Source organism: Hippichthys cyanospilos, chromosome 8, assembly GCF_059441005.1.
Source record: "Hippichthys cyanospilos isolate Australia breed blue-spotted pipefish chromosome 8, RoL_Hcya_1.0, whole genome shotgun sequence".
Lineage (NCBI taxonomy): Eukaryota > Metazoa > Chordata > Actinopteri > Syngnathiformes > Syngnathidae > Hippichthys > Hippichthys cyanospilos.
In genome coordinates this window covers 18,895,704-18,916,673 of record NC_142376.1, presented here as the reverse complement: position 1 = coordinate 18,916,673, position 20,970 = coordinate 18,895,704, and the positions used below count along the sequence as shown (strand labels likewise).

At 41.3% G+C, this 20,970-nt stretch overlaps 1 protein-coding gene across 2 annotated transcripts; it reads right to left on the bottom strand.

Annotated features, from left to right (window-relative positions):
• Nucleotides 1-3,589: 3,589 nt before the first annotated feature.
• On the bottom strand, nt 3,590-19,911 carry LOC148420429 (E3 ubiquitin-protein ligase TRIM8-like). Of its 2 annotated transcripts, none has more exons than XM_088422042.1 (7): nt 19,609-19,911; nt 17,554-18,185; nt 8,665-8,760; nt 8,308-8,541; nt 6,037-6,068; nt 5,777-5,892; nt 3,590-5,711 (listed from the first exon to the last, which is right to left on the bottom strand). In XM_088422042.1, exons 2-7 carry the CDS (start codon nt 18,145-18,147, stop codon nt 5,119-5,121), a joined length of 1,665 nt encoding a protein of 554 aa, XP_088278168.1. In that variant the 5' UTR covers nt 18,148-18,185; nt 19,609-19,911; the 3' UTR covers nt 3,590-5,118. The 2 variants fall into 2 exon arrangements, with proteins under 2 accessions (XP_088278168.1, XP_088278169.1); XM_088422043.1 differs by having other exon boundaries at nt 17,554-18,134.
• Between the last annotated feature and the right edge of the window lie 1,059 nt (nt 19,912-20,970).

Sequence of the window (20,970 nt, the reverse complement as noted above, 5' to 3'; positions counted from 1 at the left end):
GGGGTCCGCGGAACCCCTGCGGTCCGTGGCCTGACTGCAGGGTGTTTTGGAACTGATTTATTTGATCTTTTAACAGTTAAAGATTTGTGCCATGTTTGGCTTAGTGTGTTTTTTGGCGCCACCTCTGGCCGCTGTTGATAGTGCATTTTGTGGTGGGGAAGCACTGGCTTCAGTTGGGAGAAGTTGCTGATCCTTCTCTTTGTGAGATCTGACCCACGAGTGCCTTTGAGTTGTTTTCTTCGTTGGAATGTTTTCATTTATATGGCCAAAATTATTCGTTTGTTTGTTGGTCCAACTTGGGATTGTCGATAACATGCTAGCTAATGTTAGTTTTTATCTTCAGCGTGTTATATAGTGTTGCCTTGTGTGTTAGTGTTGACTTGTATGAGTTTAGCTCATTAGCACTTCTGTTTGTGCTAGCTATTTCCTTTTGGTAAATGTTAGCATATGCACATGTTTCGCAGTAATAATCATATTCATTGATGTCTAATTAAGGTTTTGTATTGGAAGGAGTATTATCATTTATAATTCAGTTTTCTGATCGATTTAATTCACGCAATTTGTGTACATTTATTAAGATATATAATTTTTGCATATGGGACTGAGTGATGTTTAGTGTATTTTCTTTTCTTAAAAGTTTTACAATATACATGAGTGAGAGCTATACTACTGACACAACTAATTTAAAGAAGAGTCACTGTTTGCTGTCTGTCTACCTTGATAGAAGACATTGGAACATCTAGAAAGGACAGAACATTGGGGTATTAAAAAAAAAATATATATATATATATATATATATATATATATATATATATATATATATATATATATATATATATATATATATATATATATATGGTCATTTCAATTAATTTTATATTAAATTGTGAAAGCATTCGTGACTTTTTAATGAAGCAATCAATTCACCACTAATGCATTTTTAAAATATAATAATTTTGAAATTTGTCAAAATGCATTTTGTGTCCACAAACGCTTGTTAACGAGGCAAAGCGAAAGCCGCATTTTATTTTATAATGCTGTTTTTGACTAAATAATTGACAGCAAACCTTTTGGGGAAAATTGACCCGGATTGTTTTAAGAAGGCGTGCAATTTGCAATTTTTATGTCCTAAACTTCAGTTATAGCTAAAAAGTAACAAATACACTGTACTTGTTGTCAAGTTGAATATGTTGTGGGATAAAAGGGCACGTTTGGCTTAAAGGATTTTTGTTTCTTTTGTTTCCGCGGACATTTTTGCTTTCCAAAAGGGGTCCCTGACTCCAAAAAGTTTGAGGAACTCTGGTTTGGAGTATAGGATTAAATGTTTAAGTTTAGGTTTATGTCCCCACTACGATAGAAAAAAAAAACGTGTGCATGTGTTTGTTTTGCAGAATCCTTATCAGATGAATGTTAACATTGTGCGTGTGAGCCTCGTTGTCGTTCTACATTCTTCCTGCTGTGTGCTTACAAGGAATGTCAGTTTTCCCAAAACATTTAACGCTACTTGACCCCGGCACATTGTTCTTAATGTACCAAAGATGGCAAATATCCAGCAATGGGAGTTAACAGAAGCTAACGCTTCTTACCATGATTTGTTGCGGGACTTGTCACATTGTGATCGATGAGGGATTGACACAACCACGCAGCAATCTGGCACATGCGGTTAATATTAGCATAGTAACACTTCTTTTGTATTTAAAAAAAAATATCTTTACGTCCATTCTAAACACCCGCTTTGGATACAAAATATGCTTCAACTCAACTCAGAAAATGTTCAAACAGATTACAGCTGTTTTACTAATTCAACTTTGTATAAAAACATATTTCGGGGGACTTATAGAGCAGATATTGACACAAAACGCAACAAAAACAACATTTACGCAACAGCTGACACTTCTTCATGTAATATCCCTAAATCTGACCACACTCATCTTTCTTTCTCCAAGCAGGGGCGTGTTGTGCCCATTCATATGAAGTACCAGCACACCTGCCACTACGCAACACGCTTTTTTATCCACATACGAGTAACCTCACAGTCCGATGCACGCTAACACCTGAGCACACATTCATTTGCCCAACAGGGTTTGGCTCGCACCAAGCCCAACGCAAACACCCACATGCAAAGACAGACACACATGCCTTGACAATGCACACCCACTTGTGCGCTTTCATGTGGGTGAGAAGAGAAAATCAGGTGAAATTAAGCTAGCGATGGAATTACTGTAAAGCTTTCTGTGACTAGAGTGCGGAAATCTAAGTCATTTGATTGTACTGTACTTTAATTTGATCACATGTTGTTGTTCTTGTGAATGCAAACCAGAGAGAAACCTTTTAAGGCGTTTCATATTGACGTTTACTGTCAAATGAGAGACGATCCTATTTCAAAGTAAAGTCTTAGCCTTAGGTCAGCTAGCTCAGTGCTAATGCTATCACAATAGAAAACACATTACCCTTTAATCAACTGATATTTGAAGGCAAATCTTGGAATGTATTTAGATTTCGAAATATATACTAGTACCAACAACTATATTTTCTTTATCCTCTGAGAGGAACTGAAACTAGTACTGTATCCTCGCTGGTTTTGTAGAGAGCAGCACTTGAATGAAAGCGTAACAAAAAATGAATCGTTTCAAATTCAATTATTTTTAGTGTAAGAGATGTAGGTCAGTATAATGATTTTCTGCAAAAAAAGGCTAATTGGACATTACACAGTCAACCTTCAAATAATGGAGTTTGCCACAGTACGTGGCCTTAAGTAGACCACATTATTACCTACTGTATGTTTTATTAATAACACAGACTGGAGGAGCAGTACACTAGAGGAATGCTGATGGGGTGACACATTCATGTGCACCACAAGTGTCAGGTTGATGTCACACTGAAACTAAAGCTCCACCCACTCCTCTGCCTGATATATATTGACGGCCTAGAAGGAGGCTGCACTCCAATCAAAAAACTTCATCCACTCTTGTTGAATCGGAATGAAGACAGAGGAGAAAAAAGTGGAAAATGAACATTTTACAGCCAATGAATAAGTAATGGAAGTCATGCTCTCTCATCGCTGTGTGGAGGGCTGTTGATGAAAGGACGAGTGACAGATGAGTGTACTATGCGAGCTCACATTAAAGTGGCTAAGCCTCGATCGGGCGTCAGCAACCCAAAGTATTCAAAGAGCAATGGTGAACCAAATCACAAATCTGTCTGGAGCTGCAAAAAAAAGGAAGCTTTACAATGAATGCAAGGCACGACGTAAGCGTCGAGATTAGCCTATCAAAAAGACTAAGTAGGCTACAATACTGGCGGGAATGGTGCACCATGTGACTACGCTGCTGCATCCTGCTTTAAGTTGAACTTCCATGACAAAGTTATAGCAATACAATCAAGAAATCACATATTTCTTCTCATTTGTTTGGAGATTTGGAAAAAAAACAACAAAATGGAACGTCATCCTCCTACCTGAGCAACAAAACACAATATCATCTGTGTGTTGTTCAAAAAATATACGGGCAAAAGTCTAAAGTCCCTTTTTAAAAAGAAAGAAAGAAAGAAAAGTCAGTTTGTTACTTAATGTGGGCCCAAGACAACAGCGTGTTCTTACCCATTTAATGTGACTTCTGTTTTCGGACACTGGACAGCTTCTCAACATTCGGGCATGGAAGATGTTTTTGTCATTTGATAACTTGTCATTACAAAGCAAACGTGCAGTGAATCCCCCATTGGCAATGAAAAGAAAATGAGTCTGGCCAGAACTGTTGAATCCTCTGTCAGCACTGGAAAACGTTAAGATTGTTTGTGAACCGTATTAAAAAAAAAAAAAAAAAAATGGCATGAAAAAGTTTCTAAAACTTTTGAAATTTCTCAGATTTCTGCTTAAAACTCACATTAAATGATCACATCTTTTCCAAAACCACAAGATGGAAAAAAAAGTGTCTGCTTAACTCTGAGTACCAAGTGTGAACTGAATAAGCAACCCCTTGAGCAGTGGTTCACATGTGGGTACTTGGAAGGAACTCCAGGGGGTCCTTGAGGTTTTAAATAAAACAAACATGCAAATAATTATTGAATTAATTAAATGTTTCAGGAAAAGTTTGTATAACAAAGGTTATGTTCAGTGGGTTATTCAATTTCTTTCCAAAAAAAAAAAGGAAAAAAAATCCCACACTCACACTCCGTATTTATTTGTTTTTATTCCATATTTCCACTGATGGTGGTTTCTCGAAATTTTCACAAACGTACTAATACCCTCATAAGCATCTGTGGTCCAGTGTTTGCTTCAAGCCACATGGACTTTGGAGTGCATAAGAGCTTTCTTGCATGCTTCCAGCAGCTAACAGGAATAAGGAAATAAGAGCATACTGCAAGTCTTTTTAGGCACTGATCAGTCAGTGCGCAGGTTTTTTTCCTTCCTTTGACAAACTTGATTTGGGAGTCTGGGACTACACTGTCCTATCGGCATTATGATGTTCAAGTTAGTGAAGTAAAAGGAAACATCAGGTTCTTAAAACGTAATAAGGAAAATAAGCCATCTTATTACTTACATGTAGAAGTGCCGTCTTGCATGAATTCATGTAATCACGTATTTACTAACTGGACACCATTAGGTACACTTGGACAATTAGATCCAATACAAGAGCTGTATCAAACATACTGTATATCCAATTTCAGTACGGTTTGTACTCATTAGGGTCGTAGGTGAGCTGGCACCTATCCCGACTGACTGGGCGAAAGGCGCTTTACACCCGAGACCGGTCACACATCGACAATCATTCACATCACGTTCATAACCGCAAACTTTTTCGAGTTTTCAGTGGACCTAACGTGACGGCTTTTGGAACGCGCGAGAGGGTCAGAGCCCGGATTCAAACTTAACGTCGGAACTGTCAGACCTCCCTCTGCATCAAACGTACTACTGCTAATAATTTAGCAATATGTTTATTAATGCGGTGCGTGAAATATCGGCAACTTAAACTGTAAACCACAACCACAATAATAAATATCATAAATTATTGGCGAATGTGCATTGTCATCATTGCAACCGCAGAATTGTTGAACCCACTCTTGTATTGGATGTTATTTTGTTGTCGGATGAATTCAGGAAGCCGAACTGGCGCCACGTGGTTACTTGGTTCCGTAATGCTTGGTCGAAGACTGAGCGTACAGGCCAAAATAGTCCGAGCGCCTGGATGCCTGCGAGGCTTCCATCAGTCCCCTCACGGGTAAATGCTGCAAGGGCTGGCCGCCTGCTATGGGGCCAAACTCCTGAGAATTGATCGGGGCGAAGGAGTCGTGCGTCGGGTAAAGGGGTCGAGCGGGCGCAGGCCTGGAGCACATCAAGACTTTCCTCCTTTCGTACACGGCCTGTTGGGACGCGGCCCCGCTGCGGAGGTGCGCTGAGAAAATGGTCCCCGAGTGTTGGCCCGCCACGTGGTGGTCCGAGGTGTCCAGGAAGCGACTGTGGTGGCCTTGACCGGAGTGAACATTCTGGCCCAGGGCGTCAGAGAACATGTTTGAGTCCTGCTGGCTGTGTTCAGTCAGGAGAGGCATTTTGCCGCTGTATAGCAAAGGCGGAGGAGGATGCTGGGAAGTGGAGTTTTCCGCGCTGCTCTCCAGGAAAGCCACGCCGTATTTCCTCTTATTGAGTCCCAACCGAGCGCCGACGGAGCTCAAAGGCATCTGGACTACGTCAAGGATCGACGCCTCGTTGACGGGTTCTGACAATGAAAGGACAGCACCTTCAACTATTTCCAAGCAGACAGGGGCGGAAAAAGCACCCTACCTTCGAGGATTTTGCGCAGATTCTTCTCCTGCGTTGCCAGGCCTGAGAAGAAATGATGAGCGCTGATTTGGCCCACTGAGGGTAGCGGGACAGAAGCGCTCAGCTGCAAATTGGACCTAAAAGGATCATTTCAATCACAAGGCCCATTTCATTTGAAATCATTTTAAACAAACGCACCCAACCGTCGGACGTTTTACTACATTGATGTGGACAGAAATGGAAAAAATCTACGCGTTATTGGAACTAAATGCTAAGCTTACCTGTCAAGTAGTAGTTGGTAAGGTTTCGTGTTCTGAAACAGAATAGGAACACGTTCATTTGGATAGAAAATCTATACTTTGGCATTGTCAAGACAACTGTGTAACTCAGTCACCTTAGCAACAGTATTCAATTAATGGCTGAATTGTTACAAACAGGAAAAGCTAAACGGCGGGGGGAAAAACGATGGCTACAATAGATCAAACAGGAAGAAAAAAAATACCAGCGGAAACAGGCAAGAACAAACAGGGTAAGGAAAGCTACGGATTGATAGGACGAGGCATGGGATGATATCCGATTCTACCGATATGATAACCTTGAGCGAAAATATCACGGTATTGCGGTATCACGGGATTGGAATTACGGCTAAAAAATTTATGATTTTTTTGGGGGGGCTAAATATCCATTTTCTACATTATAAAAGCAGTTTTATTTTCAAACAAAATATACCGAATATTACAGCACGTTACAATAACAAACATTTAGCATGCTAAATTAAAATATACAAGCAAATAAAATCAAAAACCTTCAGTGAGCAAGTGGTTCACTCCATGTGTTTCATTCTGCAAATGAGCAAATGATATATCGGGGCTCGACACTAATTTTTGCATTTGCTACCAACCTTTTCCAGGATTAGGCCACGTACTTCTTTGAGGAGGTGCAGCATGACCATATTTGCTAATGTACAGTCCTTTCAATTTGCTATGCTGTAATTTTATACGACAAAGTGACTCAAGATATGATATTTGCAAAAGATTTTGTTTGCAACAAGCAGCAACTGGGAAAGCGGCTCAATTATTTTGTCTAAGTCTTACTGTGCGAGGGTTCTCCAATGCAGTGTTTTCCATTAGGGGTACATGAACACATTACAACAGGGGACATGTGGAAACTCATTCATTCTTGGATGACTGATGAAAATAAAATCAATCTGAATCCCATTGTACTTGTTCAGTGTTTTTAACAACTGTGGTTAATTTAAAATTGCTTCATTTTCCCATGATATATACATACCAAAAAAGCTTTATCTTGATTCACTGCCATGTTATACTAAAATGGAAGACAGAAAACTAAACATTTGATTAGGTATTTTTAACTAGAGTAACTTAAAAGACCATTCATTGTAATTATGTAAAATATCAAAGGAAATCACTCGCGATATATCATATTTTATAGATTGATACAAAGCCTAAATTGTTTACACATTTGCCGTTATTAACGATCAATGCATTTGATGCATAGATGGACCCTTTCCCTCTGAGTTTGAGATATCTGACTGCATCCGAATGCACCACGTTACCTCTTAGGTAGGGCTGACACAGGAGACTTGTGCCATATCATACAATGACAGCGTATGACATTTTTTCAGTTGTGTTTTTTTTGTATCATCTTCAATAAGCGATTGAGAATTATTTTGCCTTAACATAGGTGTGTTGATATTGGTAGAGTTGTGATGTGATGCAATAAAAAAAAATGAGTGGCGAGGAGTCAAGCTTTGTCACACTGTGAAATACACTAAAAGTATACCATTGGTATTGGATTGCTGTTCATGCGGTTTGTGTGTGACCTGACGATGTTGTGCAGTATATTCCATGCTAGCCTATTTTCACAGTGCGCATCACATAAGTAATATATGAATGTTGTCACATCCATGTACAGTACGTCCTAGTTAAAGCATGTTCTTGTGCCATGCCACTGGATGAAATTGTCACCAGCGCGCACTGTAAAAACGGGTGCTTTTGAGGGCGAATCGGTTGCAGTGCCTTGAAGGAACTGGAAGGAGCGACAGCTAGGATTTAGAAAGTGCGGGCCACCGCTACTAAATGAATATAAAGGAAACACTGAAGAGGAGGAAAACATACGATACTATAGAGTAGAGTAGAGTAGAGTATACGGTAAGACAAGAAATAGGACAGGACGGGGTAGAGGATCGGAGATAAAAGTACTGTAGGTAAAAAGCTAAGTGAAGAATTATGCCTATATACTGTTATCACTTTGCAAATTTCATCTCCCCATTACAAAAAAAATATATATATACAGTCTCCATCTCTAGCATACTTTACTGGTTATAGTCATTAAGACCACCGTGTTGAATCATGTAGCCATCTCAAGTAAATACTTAAATCAAATCAGATCGTCAAGACAGAGTTGCATTCCTTGTAGTTATTGTAAGCATGCTCATTCTTGACTAGAACAAAAATTCAATTAGGATCCTCTATTGCCTTGCCTTTATGCCAAGTAGTGGTTTTGGATAGAAAACAAAATGCAAAAAGAACCTTCATAAAGTTGATGTTGTCGGCTCTTTGAAAGAAGGCTTGTACTGAGCTCAGGAGTTTTTCCGCTTGCTGTCGCCTCTCGGTCAGCTGCAAAACCTGCTTGGAGTTTTTTCTCCTGTACGAGTTGTATGCTCTCTCCAGCATCTGCATACTTTCGCACTGTTTGGCTTCCAGCAAGCTGTGCATCCTCTGGTACTGGTCCCTGACTTGCTCTTTCAGGTCTGAAACCGCATCCTGTGGAGAGTGGACACCTTGTTCATGACGTCATGCTGTGTTGCCGTGTGATCTCACGCGACTCGAATTCTCAAAGTGAAGACTTTGGATATTGTCTCCACAGAAGCATATGCAGCTGTGTACCTTCATCAGTGTCTTGTCTGACTCCAGCTTGGTAATGTGTTCGTCGATGTTCTGAACGCGACCCTCCAGTCTGTCTTGTTGCCTCATTAGTGCGGCCTGTAGAGATGACCAATAGTTGAGATGTGTAAGACAAACAAATGTGTAATACGGATAACTGAAAACGCTTTCACTACTTGTTGCTTTGGAATTGTGAAAGCACTGTATTGCTGATGGACAGATAGATAAACTGTTCATTAAGGTGTTAGATCTAATCCAATGGCTAGACAGTCTTTGACTCTATGTAGCATCCACTCGTATTGCAAGAAGAGTGTGCCATGCTAAAACGCTAGTAGCCTTTATCACACATAAACTTTTCAAATCCGAAACTGTGGGATTTATTAATATCTCGTCTCCTCTTAGAGATCATCGGCGCGGCACTAATATCAGCCGGTCTAAATAGAGAGTAAACATCATGATTGGGAGTCCGATTAGATTATCTGTCCATGTTGCTAAACCATTTGAGATCAATCCACAACTTTACACAATGGAACAAAGTTGTTAAAAGTTGTATTGCATTAAATATACAAGATGTGCATTGTATTTGTTGTAAGTTCAGTAAAAAAAACTGGAAGTTTGAGTTGTATTGCATTAAATCCACAAGATGTGCATTGTATTTGTTATAAGTTCAGTAAAAAACTCGAAGTTTGAGCTTGAAGCTCATTTTTTGATGAATTGTCAAACTGCTGCTTATTGTCAGGTGAGGTGAATTGAGGTCACTGGCATCCTACAGTGCTTGCAAGTCAAAGCTAAATGAATAAATAAATTGGTGGGACAACAGTTCATGTAAAAAAAAAACAAAAACGTTGGGTCATTATTAAGGGCCCATGAAAAAAATAATTACTTAATCATTTCACAACAGAATCACTGCTTTGCAATGAAAATTTGCACACCCGACAACCTTTTTTTCATTTTAATTTCTGACAATGGAACCAAACCGACGAGAACTAAACAGCACTGCCTGCTCGGAAGCTTATGAGTCACATCAGTCACCGCCTCCAAAATCCCGAGCGGACAGAGGAAGCAACCGCTGCCAGGCACAACAGCAAACATTCAGCTACGAGAACACTGCCAACTGCACGGATCCACCTGACCCCAGCTGTCCACTGTTGGGAACCGTCCCATTTCCTGTGTGCGAAGCGCAGAGCCCTACGGGACTTAAACAACTGAATATGTAGAACCCTTCTTGGTTTCGAGCTGCACATGGATATCAATGTACAGTCACGGGCTGATTGGTGACAGGAAGCAAGGAGGGGTGGTGGGGGTCTTTAATGAGCTTGGTAGTGTATGGAAAAGCCACTTGCACACCAAATATAAGAGGGGAACAAAGCCTACTGGATTATCTAACGTGCATGTGGGGGAGGAGACGCTCACTGGCCCCGCTCTGCTTTCTCCTCTCGCTCGCCACATGCATGGCTCCCGACATTGTTGTTTGCTTAGGCCTCTGCGGCATCGACACAGTGTCGTGTCTGTGTGCGGACCGCCGGGGTCCAAGAGGGAAAGTGCTGAATGAAAGCGAGAAACACAAAAAGGAAGCAAGAGAGACAACGTTTGGAGGAAACATGGAAGAGAATGAGGACATTCCTGCGGTCCCCAACGAACGCTGTATCACAGCAACTGGCCTCTTCAGCTACCTACAACGAGCCACTAGACTGCAACACATATCAGCGGCGATGAGTGCTTGGAGCGCACCGAGGAGACTGCATTCAAAACTCTTATTATTTGAAACAGATTGCACTTTCACAAGCAGGGCTTCAGTGACGCGATTATTTATCTCTACCTACTGACCACACGGTGCCTCGATATTCCATTCATCCTTCTTTATTCCTTCAAGAAGACTGTGTGTGTGTGTGTGTGTATGTATACACACACACACTATATACATACATATATACAGTGGTCCCCAACCCCGGGTATGCGGACCAAATGGTACCGGGCCGCGTGGGCTGCACCCGAAATAATGTTTTGGAGATGATTTAGTTTAATGGTACGCGTGCACCGAACGCGAACGAGGCGAACAAGCGGAGCGTTTTGTAATGTAGTCAATGGAGTTCGCGTGACTGGGCGCGAATGCACGTCGGTCGACGCGATGGACGCGAATGGAGCTACGCAAATGTCACGAACATTCACGGGAACATTCAAGGGCTCGCGCAGGGGGCAGGAATGAATCATGGCGGCCGCTTTGCGGTCACCGGGAGTTATCCAACACGGCCAGCTGAGCTTTCAATACGAAACAGAGCCAAGCAAGAGCCCTCACCTGGCTTGTCGAAAGGCGGAAGCGAGAACTTGGGACAACTGGTATGTGCAGCGTTTGCTTCACTTAACAGCTGTTGAACCGTAGATACTGTGCTAAGCTAACGATAGCGAACCATTGTCAGCACAATATTTAGCATGGTCTCGGCCACTTGATTGCGACATTGAAAGTTTGATTTTTTTTGGCAGGCGAGTATTGCCGCAAAGAATAAAGGTGCTGTCGGTGAAAATATTGGCTCTGTCACATCCCAGAAAAGTGAAAGTTCTCAGCAATGCTCTTCTTTCCGGATCTACCGTAAAGTGCGCAGCAAGCTCACTCCATATATGGATGGATAGATGGATAGATGGATGGATAGGTATAGATATATAGTGTTTATTGTTTATTTATATTGTTTTATTAACTAATATTACGTAGTTATTTGATGAATACAGTACTATACATTGTACTTTTTTGCTTTTTTCATTTTTTTTATTTTTGCGCATTTAAAAAAAAAAAAAAAAAATTGAAATATTTTGAACTTTTCCTGGAAAAAATCCGCGAAGTACTGAGACCGCGATATCTGAGACAGCGAAGTAGGAAGGATCACTGTATATCTATATTCATATATTTATATCTATCTATTTATCTATCTATATATATATCTCTCTCTATATATCTCTCTCTCTCTACTCTGAGAACAAACCTGATTTCTATTATAGTGGGACCCCGGTTCACGAGAATGATCCATTCTGCGGTTGGGATCGTAATGTGAATTTGCCGTATGGCAGGCAATCCAAACCTATGTTAATTAGTTAATGCATGTAAAACCCCAGGTAAAAACATCAAAATTGTATGTGCATATTAAAAATTGCTATCAAAATAGTATAGTAAGTGCTACTTAAAATATACATGTATACAATGTATACTTTGTGAGGGAAATAATTTTGAACTCTGAGAACAAACCTGATTTCTATTATAGTGGGACCCCGGTTTACGAGAATGATCCATTCTGCAGTTGGGATCGTAATGTGAATTTGCCGCATGGCGGGCAATCCAAACCTATGTTAATTAGCTAATGCATGTAAAACTCCAGGTAAAAACATCAAAATTGCATGTGCATATTAAAAAATTGCTATTGCCATCAAAATAGTATAGTAAGTGCTACTTAAAATATAAATGTATACAATTAAATAACGTCAATAAAAAATATATAAAGGATTTATTTACCTTTGAGTGAGCCTAGCCTCGCCTTGTTCGTATTTCTTGAATATCTCCAGCTTCGTTTCCATACTAATCATTTTCTTACTTCTCTCTTTAACACTCTGGACCCATAGTTAACCAGTTCAAGTTTGAATCAAGCATTAGAATGCATAATAAATACCATATTGGATAACAAAGCTTTAACATGCGGCCATTTTGAAACCGTGACGGCGACACCAATAGCAGACCAGCATCTTAGCGACTCCGTGACACCGACCAATAGCAGACCAGTATCTTAGGGAGTCGTGACTCCGACCAATAACAGGCAAGCATTGTGGTGACGTAATCAGTGACGCATGCAGTGACGTATGCCCGGTGTGCGTCTGGCACACGCGCACTGACCACCGTGTTTGAGAAGAACTTGTTGTTTTGTTGTTGGGGTCCATGTCGTAAGGTGAAAAAAATTGGAAGGCAGGGACGTTTTAAACCGGGTATCCACTGTATTGGCTTTTGACCAACTGGTTTTGAGATCTTTTATTTAAATTTTATGGGACTAAAAATAGCACCATTCTTAAAACCTTACCTCTGTGGATTCCGCTTGCCCTGGAAGGCCTCATGAGACATTACAACAGTGGTGGGCCGTCAGGGCCAGCAAGGCCTTCTCTGCTGGCCTAATATAACCTGACATTATCATATCTATAATACGGGACATGCTGGCCTAATATAAGCTGACATTATCATAACTATAATAAAATGGTATTTCAAGTGTAAACTCTCCATTGTCATCATTATTGATCATGTACAGATTTGACTTTATATGACTTGAATTCAATGTCCGGGCCACTGCTATGATGACCGCAGCTGCGCGAGACTTCAAAAGGAAGGGGGAACTGTTCACTTACTGTAAAGTTTATAAGGTTTAATCATTTAAGATTTAAGTAAATATGTCCATCCATCCATTCATTTTCTATAGCCGCTTATCCCCACAGGGGTCGCGGGCTTGCTGGCGCCTATCTCAGCTGGCTTTGGGCAGTAGGCAGGGGACACCCTGAACTGGTTGCCAGTCAATCGCAGGGCACACAGAGACGAACGACCAATGAAACACCTATTTCAAGATATGTTGAAGTGACACATCTGTGCTGTAGACTTTGTTGTGTTGGTCAGGGGGGGCAAGTTTAGCCTTTGATTGAAGTTTTTATTTAAAATTAAACATAGGCACAGGCATCAATTACTCGTAGTTATTCACTATTTGCAGCATGGGCCTGATCTTATCGCTGTGAATCTGTGTGTTTTTCATTTTAGTTCAAAAAAATAACAATCTATTCTTCAGGTCATCTTAGTTATAGAAATACAATTTCTTATAATCTGTTGTTACTTATATTTAAAAAAAAAAAAAAAAAAAATCTTCCCACAATTAATGTCAGCATTGCATGGAACTGATCCTACTCTAGACTATTTGAAACTCTTGGACATCTTGTACTGGTTAATCTATTAGAGGGAACAGAGTTAGAACTTGTAGTGACTCTATCATGTTAACAGCTATTCTCCGTGTCTTCCCTTTTCCTAAAGTTTCCTTTTGTCTGGTTAAACGCTCGTAACGGAGCTCAAGGTCCACTCCGGTTGGCAGTCCTCTCCAAAGCGGTGTGAAAGCCTACTTTTATCAAGACCGAATCCAACAATGGTCACTTTCCTCGCTGTGCTATTAAAGCATCCGCACAGCCACCGGTTGCCAGGAAGTTGATGTTAAAAGGCACAGCCTCAGGGTCAATGAACAGAAAATCTCTTTCACAATCAACAGACAGCTGATGTCAACCAACAGACTGAGTCATTGCAGCGCACATGGAAGATAAAGGGGGAAAAAAAAAGCAGTTTCCTGCTGAGAAAAGCAAGGTGAGGCTGCGTGGGAGGATTCCTCCTATCAGTCCCTGGGATGACATTCGTCTTTTATTACGCTGCCTTTCTTGTATCTGGCCACACTCAAAGTCTCCTTTGAGAACCACTGAGCCAAAGATAACCAAAGATATGAACACTGTTACGTCGGTATTTCCATCTTTGTTTATCCCAAAAGCAACAAGACAGCTGCCAAGGGAAGGTTTTTGACGAAAGTAGACCACAGTTCTCTCTAGGACTGGGGTGGGGGAAGCATTTTCCTTTTCAGTTTTTTCCCAACAGTTACACTCAGGTTGCATTTGATAGTAAAATTGCAAAGCAGGCCTGATCAAATGCCTTAGCGAGCAGCATATAGCCCAGGGGCCAAAGTTTTTCACCCCGTTCTTATTCATCTTATTCACATGAATCCAATCCTGATCATTTATTAGGCAACCCTATGAAAAAAAAAAACAAACTTTGTAGCATGGCGCATTATCTACGCTCACTTGGGTGTGGGCAACATTACTGTGGGATGAGTCGGGAATCCTGCATGGATCTGTTTACCGTTTAGCACATACAGCTGTGAGGGAATAGATGGCGGGTGTGTGTGCATGCATGTGTGGTGAGCAGCTGTGGAAAGGGCTGAACAGACATCTTTTGTCCCAATAATAGCTCTCCGGCCCAGCAACAATTTGCACCAAAAAAAAAACCCGTCTAATTTAGAGCCCTGTGAACTTTATGTGAGTCGGCAACGTTTGCATCGAAGAGGAAAAACATATGGCATCCCATACATGGGTCAGATATTAAAACCAATTTGATTCTCATGCCAAATCCCCATTTTGGGCTTGCAGTCTATATTCAAAGCTCAACCTATCCATCTTGTATGCTCGTACGAGTTTACCTGTTTGGTGCATTTGGACTTCTACTTCCTTTGTAAACGGGGCCAAAAAAAGTTTTTTTTTTTTTTTTTTCAATTGGGTGACAGGATGGAAGAAAAAAGCTGTATAAAACTCTGGTACACAACACATTTGGAACGATCACATCAGAGTCGACTCGAATGTTGATCGAGATGCCGTTCCACCTAATCGATCTTAACTCTTTCGGTGCCATGGATGAGAATTTGTGTCTTTTAAAATAGTAAAAACAATAATAAAATTCTCATCAAATACGTTTTTATGGAGGGTGGCTGACACCCTTGACCAAAATGCTTACCTATTAAGCCAACTGAGCATTGTAGTGATAATTGTGAGCATTGGATGGCAGTGTTTCCGCACTTACAACACAGATATTACCTTCATGCAATTCAAAGTAAACAATGGAAACCAATCTTTCAGATGGTAGCACCCATATTGACATATACATAGCACACAAAATTCTGTTTGCCTTGAAAGATGAGTGAAAATGCTTAATATACTGGCCCACTACAGGTTTCCTTTAGCGATAACTCTGGGCACTGAAAGAATTAAGATTTTGTTTTTTACCTACTTTACTTTGACATTACATCTATTGTTGATTTTGCGAGCAAAAGTGTTGAACTAGCCTAATGTTTGTGAGTGGTCATCCGTCTATGTACTGTACGCCCTGCCATTGGCTGCCAGTTCAGGGTGTACCCCGCCTACTACCCAAAGACAGCTGGGATAGGCACCAGCAAGGCCCACGACCCTTACAGTATGAGGACAAGTTATGAAAACAGATGGCTGGATGCCGAGCACTAAACTGCAGTTAAATGTTATTCGTTTACACTGCCGCAGTTCCCCGAACACCTGCCCCTGCTGCTCAAACAAATATCCTGGAACCACTGCCATGTGACTAATTGGGACACACACTCTTCACACTCACTGTAGTTGGGGTCACAGCTGTCTATATGTCAGCTATCTGATTGAAAGAATACCAGTTCCAAAAGGTTGGCATTTTACATTTTTTGCAGGTCAGACATTTACAGTCCCATCAGTAAGTGGTCCCCGTCGGTCGGTTGCTTTTGTAAGTTTACTCAAACTGTACTTGTCGGTCAGTCGGTCCATCAACCAATTAACAGCACTTCCGTCATCACTTCCGTCACTTCCGTCTTCACCTGCGTAATCAAAGTCCGCACCCCCTCCAAAAAAACCTTGCCTAAGGAAGTAACAATCAAACCACCATCATCTTAAATCTAAAGCCAAAGCTAAACCATACAGCCTTTCCTTCAGTCACTCAATTACCATTATAAGTTATACAAGCCTATAACATATATCACTCAACCCACATCACGATGCCTAGCCTGCATGCATCAACACCTATGCTGTATGTTGGTGTAAAGTGTTTCCCTGGCAGTAGACCGCAACAAGCAATTGCATTAACGCCATGATGTTTGAATGCCTTCAACCTCTGGAGTCTTTCCTTGAAAGGCCATTTACACAAACGGTTGCATAAAACACTACAAGTAAAAAGCAAGGTTTTGGTGACCTAAATTTACTAGATAATGTCTTGTTTTTTTTTTTTTTAGAGGAGGGGGGGTTAAAAATTCTCTGAGTGTGAGACTGGTAACTTGTCACCACCTTGTGTGGGGTTGTGTGCGACTAATCACATTTGATTCCGGCTGTGTGTTTGCACTTAGGTGTGTTTGTGAGTGTGAATGGTTGTTTTTGTGCCCTCCAACTGGCTGGCAACCAGTTTAGGGTGCACCTCGCCTCTTGCCTGAAGGCAGCTGGGATAGGCACCAGCGCACCTGAGACCCTAGTCAGGATAAGCAGCTCTAAAAATTGTGCACTTGCTGCGTCATTGAGTGTTGTAACAATGCAGAGGAAGCAAAACAAAATACTTTCCTTCATATTCCAAATATTTATGGAACCGGCACAACAAGATGGAAGTAATGTAAAAACAAAAAAGGCAACATCTCCAATGCAGACCTCCATCACTTTGTAAGCATAAGTATGTTTACCTTTGAAATTGTAGTGATACAGACGATCGCATATATCCATCCATTATCTGAACTGTTTATAAAGTACAATTTTGTATGTCATTAAGTGTCACCGAATACTAACCTGCAAGCCGCTTATGTTTTGGATTCATTAGAATTAGCAGGAGAGTCCAACTAGCCGAGAACAAAGGTCTTGAGGCAAACACGATCGCTGCTTTCCATTTAAAAAAACAAAATAATAGCAAGGTTTGTTTGCTGCTGAATTGGGATAGAATAAAGGCACCACTTAAATAAGAAAATGTTTATCTGTCTCACTGCACTGTGGCTGTGTTGGCAGAACAACGAGACGAATGCAGCAATCAAGTTGACGTAAACCCGGTCGGCTGGTTTAGTCTTTAATTAACTTCACATAACATGAGGCTAATTGTTTTTTACGAAGCTTGCAAACACCGGCGTGCATCTTGGCTCTATATGATTTATCTTCAAGTCTGCTAAGTGTTTAGATTTCCAGCCTAAGAGATACCCTAATGTATATTTCCATCCCAATGAACATTGCACCTATGGTTTACAAACTCAGCACTCATCACTAGCAATGGACACATTATAGCATCAGGTTGACGTCATTGCCAAGGTTATTCTCGTTTGACTTGTTTACCTGCATGTGCATTCGTTGCGTGTCCACGTCGCAGACCGTGTGTCTCTGGGCGCTGCAATGGGAGATGCAGCAGAAGGGACACATTGCCACCTGCTCTTCCTCGCAGTGGAGCAGCCTGTACTCCTCGTGGCTGGGACACGTCCACGCGCTCAGCTCCTCGGCGTCAACCAGCAGGTGCCCGGGCGCCACGCACGGCTGCTGCAGGTGCGTATGCACGTGAATCTGGCAGCAGGGCTCCTTGCAGCGCAGGCACACCTTCCTGACGGGCAACGGCGGGCCTCGTCTGCACAGGACGCAGTGCAGCGCCGTCGGGGACTTGTCAGAGTCCAAGACGTTGAACTTCTTGACGATGTTGGCCAGCTTGAAGTTCTTCTCCAGCAGCGGCTTCTGCTCATACTCGTGGTTGCATTCGGGGCAGCGAACTCCCGTGCCGTTGTCTTTGGACCACGCCTCTGATATGCAGCCTTTGCAGAAGTTGTGTTTACACGGGAGCTGGATTGGCTCCTCAAACACATTGAGGCAAATGGGACACAGAAGCTCCTCCTCAAAACAGTTCCTCCAGGTGGCATCCATGGCTGCAACTGCTCCAAACATTGAAAGCCAGTCAACAATAAGTTCTTTTGAATATCCCACTGTTTGAAAAAGAGAAAATAATTTGGTTACAACCATGCAAAAAACTGCAAGATGTAGAAAGAACATAGAAGACTGAAATCACTTTTAGAATAGAATGCTTTTAATGTCATTGTACAGCAAGCAGGTATAGGCACTACAACTATCTTGGTCAATCTCTGCCTTGGTCAAATTACATGTAAACTTCTAGTACTGCCATTGGAGACGCCAAACTACCTACTCATGGTGAAAAAGTAAAAAAAAAAAAGTCATTATCGGGGGCATAGTGGCCATTGGGAATTTCTAGAAAAAATCATGGATTTTCCCAACTGTCTGGTCTGTTTGCAAGTCAGCCGTGACTGTTAAGATTCATGGAGTCAGTGCCTTTTATATCTATTTAACCTTGTATTGGTCCTGTGGGGAGTTTGGACACCCCTTTTTATAATGCTCATACTTTTTATATTACAAATTTATCATCTCTCGCTCTATCGCTTCCTGACTCATTGAACCAGTTGACGGTTAACCCGGTGATTTTTTTTAATTGGGGTGTGCAAACACCTCACACGACCAACCGAGTTTGAGTGGGCATAGTTCCCCCCCCCGTCCACTACAGGGTTAAGGCTCTCCTGGAATCCTGATTGAAGATAATAACAGAGAACAACCATGAGTTTTAGGGGGGAAAAAGATCGCTCAGATGAGGCCTCAAATTACAATCTCAGCAAGAATGTTCATCAAGTCAATGTAAGAATTCAGAAGGTAGTTAATTCAGGTGATTTGGATGTTTTTCCATAACCAAATGTGACTCTCAAGAGAGAAACTGTAGCTACAGCTTTACCTGGAAATACAATTTTAGGAGAAAAAAAACTGAAGACCTGCGAGTGCACGTTGAAAGGACACACGCAACTCGTCTTTATTTATACAGTACAGCACTTTTACAGCAACTGCAACAAAGCACTTTTCAGGGCACATGACGCGAAACATTCAACAATGCAATCATAACAGTCAAACTAATGTTGTATGAAGCCGTCACAGATGTTAAGACGCCTCCCTTTCCAAGTAGATCGGGGACGACATTATTATAGACAGCTACAAGCTTAATTTGAAGTTAGCTCGCGAAAGAAAAAAAAAGTGTGTATCATCATTCTCTAATGGTGGAAGTTTGTGGGGGCTGTAAATGATAAATAATCTTTGCTATTTTAATAATGATTATGGAAACACATACGGATCATGTCGTTTTTTTTTCAAATGTCGATATTGGCAATCGAAGCACATTCTTATCTGAGAAAGAGGGGGTGAAAGTGTCAATTTGCTCCCTTGCAGAAATGTCACACTGAGCTACGTTGACGCTTCTATTCGTTATTATTTGAACGCCACAGCTTAGCTTCCTGTCAGCGAATACTAGTGTTGGAATTCTCCGGGTAGAAGGAAAACCAAAAAGCAACGTACCAACTATCTTCTTGCCATGTCCCCGGCCACACTCCAGCGCACCTTCGCAGCTTCTACGTCGCCCAAGCCCCGCGATGAGGGAGCCAAGCTGTCCGAACGAGCAGCAGCCTTTACCTTTTGTTTGATCTGTTTTAAGTGAATCTCGTCGCTTTCCTCAACGCCGCTTAACTGTTGCGTTTTTGCTCGTCAACTAACCATCAAAGAACACGAAAAGCCTGATGGAGGGGGGAAAAAAAAAGTCGTCGTAATCTGAGCTCTGCTCGTCCACACAGACCGGCCCCTCTTGCTAATGTGACCCGTCAGAGTTGATACATGCACTGGGAGGGGAGGGGAGGGGAGGGGAGGGGAGGAGCCCGGAGGGGGCGGGCGCAGAGGCCAGCAGGCGGCGAGTCAGCAGCAATTACTTTTATCAGCCGAGGCCCCCTGGGGCCCATGATATATTGACAATTAAATTTATGAGCACGAAATACAGCCTTTGAATGTTATTTCGAAGAAAACGGAAGCTGGCCATTTTTACGAGGCTAATGTTTGTAAATTAGCCATCGCTGCCTTTTACATACCCACAGGTTAATAATAGCTACTTTCGGACCCGAGGAATTTCGCATTCCGGTATTTTATGTTAAAACAATTGGTAAAATAATTCGAGTTACACAACTTTTTTTTTTTTAACTCCTATTAGTGAAACTAACTTCATCTACTTCAGCTTTAAAGGTTGCGCCAAATTTTCAAAAGCATTTTGATGACAGGTACTTTAAAAAAAATCAGCATTCCAGAAGAAAACAAAAGTATTGTAAGTAATGGAAGACAGATTTGCGTTTTCTTCCCCCATGGATCATCTCAACTATTGGTTTTGATTGCTTTTTTGATGCCTTTGAGGGCATAAAATTACGAGTCTAAATTAAAAATTGACGCAGATCTGATTGGTTTAATGATTTGCCAATATTTGCCATTTTATGCATGATTGGTGAGTTTTCAACGTCATTTTTTATGTGATCATGTTGGGCTCTGCAACTGACATGTCGAATATTTTGATGGCCAACATTTTGTCTTTTATTTGAACTGGTGTGATTGTTTATTTTAGTTGTAAGAATATTTTCTGAAGCATCAGTTTCTCATTTGCAGTACATGCTGCTATAATACAATAAAACAATATGGTTGCATCAATTGTTTCTGTCTCAGGGTGCTTTTGTTTTAACTGACTGAACTTTCGATATTTGGCCAATTCTTGAATGCCTTGTAAAGGTCAATGATATTTTTACCCGTGCACGGGAGATATTGCTTGACCATGGCAAAACTTTATTTTATAAATATTATTTATACATTTTTTATACACTATAAACATCATAGCGGAAACAATCAAGT